The 7,652-nt window shown below is 37.7% G+C and overlaps 1 protein-coding gene across 1 annotated transcript in view; it reads left to right on the top strand.

The window, feature by feature from the left end:
• The window catches only part of Riok2 (RIO kinase 2), a 20,061-nt gene that overhangs the window by 6,296 nt on the left and 6,113 nt on the right, over positions 1–7,652 (top strand). Inside the window, exons 4-8 of the mRNA XM_021149096.2 lie at positions 235–410; positions 2,537–2,625; positions 4,032–4,223; positions 4,728–4,820; positions 6,182–6,691. Coding sequence (XP_021004755.1) covers positions 235–410; positions 2,537–2,625; positions 4,032–4,223; positions 4,728–4,820; positions 6,182–6,691 — 1,060 coding nt within the window. The remainder of the gene's footprint in view (positions 1–234; positions 411–2,536; positions 2,626–4,031; positions 4,224–4,727; positions 4,821–6,181; positions 6,692–7,652) is intronic.

The raw sequence follows: 7,652 nt of genomic DNA on the forward strand, positions 1-7,652 counted from the left end.
AACCATTGAACATCTTTGAAAGCAGGAGTACCCATTGGCTAAGTACCTCTTTGCTTTTACTTACAGTTACAAATGAATACATTCTGGGTTGTCATTTAGGATATAAAGTATTTTGCCAAAAAATAACTACCAGTAGGAAAGATACTGGATACAGAAGAAGGCAGATGAAGGTAGAACTATTTAACCAGTTGTAGCAAAAGTATCCTAACAATGCTTTTACAATTTTTGCTCCAGATATTTACATTGTTGCAAATGAAGAAGGGCAGCAGTTTGCACTGAAGCTTCACAGACTGGGAAGAACCTCCTTTCGAAATCTGAAAAACAAGCGTGATTACCATAAGCACAGGCATAATGTTTCTTGGCTTTATTTATCTCGGCTCTCTGCCATGAAGGAATTTGCCTATATGAAGGTATTTTTTAATGATTTTACATTTCTCAAAAGAAAAAGAAAAAATATGTAGCTCATTTTAGCCAAACTTATGAAGATCTTAATGACAAGTCTCTCTCTGACCCCAGACTCAGTCCCTACAGTCAACTTGAACTCCTTTGATTATGCTCTTTTCCCAGTGGCTTCCTCTTAAGGATGGCATTTAGTGTTATGCAAATTTGTGGGGGGTGGGCTCTGAATATCCTTTTTATTGAAAGTGGTATCTGGAAATCTTGGTGTTTCACAACAAAAACAAAATAACATAGTTATGTCTAGTAGTATTTGCTTAAAATCTACTTCATTGTGTTAGAATATACTTCATTATTTTTAGGTTGGTGTATGTGTTGTGTGTGAGTGTAGACAACTTTGCAGAACTCACTAGTTTCCTTCCACTGCGGGATGGGATGCAGACCATTGTGTGCCTTTACCCACTGGGCCATCATAATGACTTAGGTTTTAGTTTGATTGAGTGGTTTATTTAATCTGGCCCTTAAATTGTTAATAGTAGTAGGAGAATCTCTTAATGCAGTCTAAATAAGCAATTCTGATATTACATGTTACATTATTTTCTTTTATAATATAAGGAAGCACCTTGGCAGAAATCATTAGCTATTCCCTCTAAACTGTAGTGGGTGCTTTTTTAAGTGATCCTGCTAAAGGTACAGAGAGAACCTGGTTGCAAGTAAGCACTCCTTAAATGCAATGCTTTCCCAAGAGGAAAAGAGTAAGGTAAAGATGAAGCTCTGACTTGAACATAACTTCTAGACCAGTGGTTCTCAACCTTCCTAATCCTGCAATGCTTTCATACAGCTCCTCATGTTTTGGTGGCCCCCACCGCCACCCCCACCATTAAATTATTTTTATTGCTTCTTTGTAACTTCATAAAGTTACCGTGGTTTTGCTACTGTAAATTTAAATATCTGGGTTTTTTTCAGTGATCTTAAGCAACCCCTGTGAAAGGACCATTTGCAACCCATTTGCAACCCACAGGATAAAAACCACTGTTGGAGACAAGCTTTTTTTTTTTTTTTTTTTTGAGAAAACCATTTATAATCTCTAAGTTTATGTTATGTTGTTTGGCTGCCGAGACATGTTGATGGACTACTTTTTAAAAATAAAAATTTCTGGGAAGTAGCGTATTTCAATTCCTATCCACAGAAGGTGGTGGTTAGGTACGAAGCTTTTAAAATTAAGTACTGTGGTAATGCATGATAATGGACAGCAAAACACTAGCCTGTATAGACCACTATAAACTTGGGAAGATAACAGACACAAAGAGTAGTTTATATGTTAAGGTTAAAGTGAAGAAGAAGATAGTATGAAGTGAATGGGAATTGAGTGAATTCATAAAGATGGATATGATCTGACATTAAGGAAAAGACTTTGCATAATATCAGGTATTGACCAAGACATGAATGGATGGGAGCCCTATGTGTGTGTATAAGTGGTACTGAAGTAACTCTCCTGGCTATTTTGGTACTGACTGATTCAATTAAAGAGAATTTTGAAAACTCACCAGTTTTTTGGTGGACAAGAAATACAATAGTGGTTCAGACTGAGATAGAATATCTACCTCCATTGTAGATACTTTAAAATTATGCATTGGCACAGGCAGCATCTGGTCTGATTGATCCTCCCAGCTTAGACTACGGTGATGTTTCCACTTGTAACTTCCATGCCCATACAGTGTAACCTGAAGAGCAGCATCAGTGATTTACAGACTAAAATGCCTGACCTTTGAGTTAACTTACTTCTTACGCCAGGAACCTTAAACCAAAATTTGTTGTTACTACAATATTGTAAACACATATCAACAAGTGACAGACTTTAAAAAATAGAAAGGAAATACCCTAAGGGAGTATACGATTTTTTTACATTCATTGTTAGGACTTAATGTACATAATACATAGTAACTGTATGTTTTAAGAGGGAAAGTTAATTCAAAGAAACTTGAATTATTTTTATATATAGCTAATTCTTACTGTAAGTAAACCATGCATTAAATAACCTAAGGTAAACTAAATTTTATAAAGCCTTGTTTAAGGAAGATATATTCTTTTGTTCTTTAAAAACACAGTTTTATTAGTTTCTCATATTTTTCTGTTTTAGGCATTATATGAGAGGAAATTTCCAGTTCCAAAGCCAATCGATTATAATCGCCATGCAGTGATCATGGAGCTTATTAATGGTTATCCCTTGTAAGTATTCATTAAATTTGAAAGCATAAGTTCTAGTAGAGGAATTTAAGGTTCATGTTTTTTAAGTAAAACATTCAATTGGAATGTTACTTCTTTCTTAGAGGTTAGAAATTTCTAAAGAGGTATAAAAAAAAGTCGGGTAGTGGGTAGCACACACCTTTAACCCCAGCACCTGGTAGACAGAGGCAGGCAGATTTCTGAGTTCGAGGCCAGCCTGGTCAACAGAGTGAATTTCAGGACTGCATAAAGAAATCCTGGGGGAGTGGGGGATTGGAAACCCAGTTTCATCCAGTTTGTAATCTCTGCCATTTTTTCATTGATTTAATCTGCTTCATACCAAATACCTCAAGTCCAGCATAGCATAAAGTTCCTCTGGCCCTCAGACTAAACAATATATACCTAGTGACTCAGTAAGTGCTATTAAAGGTCAGTGAAGAGGGTAGAGGTAGGACATTCCTAGTTAATATCAGATAGTCAGGAAAGTGCAATTCACAGGGTGAAATATTCCAGGTAAAGGAAGGGTAGTATTATTGATCCTTGGGTGCTCACAGCCATGGAACAAACCAGTATTTAGAGCAGAGTGACTTAGGTGAGCTGGGGCAGGAGAAAGGGGAGCTGTGAACCGTGAGAGCTGAAAAGTAACAAGGGAAGGTAAACCAGGAAAATTAGAGCCGTTCAGGCAAAAGATGGTAATAGCTCTGATTGCAGAGACAGTCAGAAAGGTGAGGATGGTGCTCAGACTCCGTGTTCTCCAGGAAGCAGCACAGTTACTCAGATTGCATTTGGATGTTAAGAAGTGGGAAATCTGCCGGGCGTGGTGGCGCACGCCTTTAATCCCAGCACTTGGGAGGCAGAGGCAGGCGGATTTCTGAGTTCAAGGCAGGCCTGGTCTACAGAGTGAGTTCCAGGACAGCCAGGGCTACACAGAGAAACCCNGTCTCAAAAAAAAAAAAAAAAAAAAGTGGGAAATGTGGCATAGTGAGGAACTGTGAGGAAAGAACATTTGAAAGGGGTAGTTCCTGATGATCCACAGAAGACAGCATTTCAAGGGGAGGAAAGAAGTCAACTGACTAGAAATGGAAATGACTAAGAATTTAGCAGCATAGAAGAAATTAAGCCTTGACTGTTTTGTTTAATGAGGTAGAAGGAAGTCTGTTAAAAGTAGATCATTGAAAGTCAATGGAGTGAAATTAGAAAAGCCTGTGTAAAAAAGAGGCAAGCTGTAAGGAAGATGTGAGATAGGACATGATAGTGATAAGCAGACAGATTGGAACAGCGTGTGACCTTTTAGTAGTTGAGACACTTGTCTGTGATGATAATGAGGAGGAAATTGGCAAGATCAGGAATGGAAATGACACGCTCATTAAAATGATGACCATGTACACATAACCTATTCATACTTTCAGATGTCAGATACATCATGTTGAAGACCCTGCATCAGTATATGACGAAGCTATGGAACTGATAGTCAAACTGGGAAACCATGGACTGATTCATGGAGATTTCAATGAATTCAATCTCATGTTGGACAAAGATGACCACATCACCATGATTGATTTTCCGCAGATGGTTTCCACATCCCACCCAAATGCTGAGTGGTATATGCTAAAACTGATTCTAGTTGTGGATGTATTTGTATATCACAGAATCTCTTTTTATTTATAATTTACCAGTTTTCTATTTGATCAGTAAATGATTTCAATTAAGGACATTTGTTTTTCAATTAAAGGATATCTAACTACTAGAATTTTCCCTGTAAGAAAATCTTTAAAGAAGAACTTTTAAAAGAAAAAACTACACTTAGATCCTATTTTAACCCTAATTATTATGCTAATCCTGTGTTCTGGAAATCTAAATGGAACTGACTGTCCACCTATCTTATACATAAACTGCAATGTAGATATCACTAAAAAAAGTTGGACTTAACACGCAAATCAAGCTTTCTTAGCCAGGGAGCCATTTATTCAAGCAGAACTTCAAGGAGGAGTCTGGGTTTTAAAACCAAAGCTTGTTCATATGTGGAAAGAGTATGTGTCCTGTATAGAAGTAAATAAATGAACACTAAGTAGGAAAGAATTTTAAATGAGTGTTTCCTTTTACAGGTATTTTGACAGAGATGTTAAATGCATTCGAGAGTTCTTCATGAAACGTTTTAGCTATGAAAGTGAGCTCTACCCAACCTTCAGTGATATCAGGTCTGTCGTATACTGCTTATAATGATAGAGCCTCTTCAATAGATTATTTGCTTAATTCTAAAGTGAATGTCCAGACAATGTATTTCTGATTATTCTGTTTGTATATATTTGTATATTCTGGTGCATGCCAGAAGAAGGCATCAGATCCCATTATAGATGTTTGTGAGCCACTGTGTGGTTGCTGGGAATTGAACTGAGGACTTTTGGAAGAGCATCCAGTGCTCTTACCATTGAGCTGTCTCTCCAGACCCTACAATTGTACTTTTGGATGCTGAATTTGTTTTCTTATTTTGACTGCTGTATCAAATAAATCAAGTGTCAAATCTTAGTGAAATTGGTGGTTTTCTTTTCTTTTTTTAAGTTTTTGTGTTTTATTAACGTGTATTTCTGTATCTTAATTATGGTTTCAATTGCCGTAATAAAACACTGTGACCAAAAGCAGCTTAGGGGAGAAGCATTTATTTGACTCACAGGTTACAGACCATCATCCAAGGAAGCTAAGTCAGAAACACAGGACAGGTACCTGGAGGCAGGAACTCAAGGGGAAGAAACCATGGAGGAGTTCTGCTTCTTGACTTGCTCTTTCATGGCTTGCTCAGTTTAGTTTCTTAATCCTTCCAGAAGGTGGCACTACCCACAGTGAACTGGGCTCTCCCACATCAATCATGACTCAAGAAAATGCCAGCAGTATGTGAATGGGCCAATGTGGTGGGGACATTTTCTCAATTGAGGTTCCCTCTTCCCATAAGATTCTAGCCTGTACTAAGTTGACAAAATACTAAGCCACACACTGCATAAGTGCACAGAGAAGTGTGAGTGCCAGCAGAGAGAGGCTGGGAGAATCATTCCCCTGGAGCTGGTGGTTGTGAGCCAACCAAAGTAGGTGCTAGGAAGGAAACTCCCCTCCTCTAGAAAAGTAGTATATGCTAGGCCGTGTCTCCAGCCTTGTGTTTTTCTCTTATATATTTCTTGAGTTAATCTTTCTTTATTGGTTTTATATGCTTTTAAGATGTTTCCTGTTTTGAGTTTTATTGCTGCATACTTTAAACAACAATCTTTAGCCTTTTTTTGAAAGTTAATTTACGGGGGCTGGTGAGATGACCCAGCAGGTAAGACTTCTCTTCCGAAGGTCCAGAGTTCACTTCCCAGTAATCACATGGTGGCTCACAACCATCCATAATGAGATCTGACACCCCCTGGTGTGTCTAAAGACAGCTACAGTGTACTTACATAAAATAATATGTGTTTAAGATTAAAATATGGAAGGCCGGCTGAACTCACTTCACATTTATTAGAGTGGTGCTATTCATCTCAGATATCTTTTTTCTGTGTTATTTAATGCTGATACCTTCGTTTCCTAGGAGGGAGGATTCTCTTGATGTTGAGGTCTCTGCCAGTGGTTACACAAAGGAAATGCAAGCAGATGATGAACTGCTACATCCAGTAGGCCCAGATGATAAAATTACTGAAACAGAAGAGGAATCTGACTTCACGTTTTCTGATGAAGAAATGTTAGGAAAAGCCAAAGTTTGGAGGTCAGAATTGGAAAAGGAACCAGACCCAGCAGATGAATCAGGTGGATCCTGGTGCTGCTCGTCCTCAGACAGCAAACAAATAAAGGATGGCAGCTTACCAGAGGAGAGTGCTGATGTGTCCAGTTTCGAAGTGACTGCATTAAACCAAGCTGTAGAAGAAATGGAAAGGCAGGTTCTTCCCCACAGGTCTGTTACTGAGTTTTCTGAGGAGAGCAGTAGAACTGAAAATGATGGGCAGCCAGGTCAGAGAAGCCCTGCTGGCTCTGAGGACTGTGAGGATGAACCCCCGCATCTGATTGCCTTGTCATCATTGAACAGGGAGTTCAGGCCTTTCAGGTACAGAGGTGTTTGTTTGTTTGTTTGTTTGTTGCTTTTTACCTTTAATCTTGAAATCTTTGATTCTGTCAAGGGAGGATATTTGAAAAAAGAAACAAACAAAAAAAAAACCACTGTGACATTATTGTGTCGTGCCATTATCATGTGTAAAAATGAAAGTTAACTTTATTGTATTGAAACAAATTTGTCTTTTGAATTAATCTAATTCCCAACACTCGATTGACTAAGTTTCACAGAATTTTACCTTAAACTAAGACTCACTGAATTAATGTAGGTCTCTTAATATTAGGTCTGTTTTTAGAATGGGTAAAGTGTTGTGTTTCATTGATATATTTAAGGTATGTTTAAACTATGAAGAGGATGTGAGTGTGTGAGACATGCAGTAAATGATTTCTATGTTAATTATCTACAGAGCATGTTTCCTGGAGCTTGGGGGCTTCCATCATTTTGTTTGATTTCTCATGTGCATTTAAAGCCACATAATAGTATTATGTTTTATCGTTGTGTTTGTTTGTTGTTTGTTTTTTGTCTTGAAAGTGTTAGGCACATATTAGCAAACATCCTAAAACCTAATTTTTAGATTTGGAATAGTTTATCCAGAAGCAAACAATAGTTTGTTGAAATAGTGATCTTATTTATGTCAAAACATTAATATGACAAAACTAGATCAGCAGAATATTGATAAGCATTTCCCAGTGCATGTTCAGGGGCACAGCCCTTATTCCTTTAGAGTTACTTTATTAAAATTTAAGTGTATAATGACTTAGCTAATTTTTAAGAAAAGAAAACTTTGTCTCCTTATATCATGATTCCAACTGATACTTTTTAAAACCTTGAGAAACAGTTCTTAAAAGTTTCACATCCACCCAGATATAGCTGTCTCTTGTGAGACAATGCCGGGGCCTAGCAAACACAGAAGTGGATGCTCACAGTCAGCTATTGGATGGATCACAGGGCCCCC

Source organism: Mus caroli, chromosome 17 (genome assembly GCF_900094665.2).
Source record: "Mus caroli chromosome 17, CAROLI_EIJ_v1.1, whole genome shotgun sequence".
NCBI classification, from domain to species: Eukaryota; Metazoa; Chordata; class Mammalia; order Rodentia; family Muridae; genus Mus; species Mus caroli.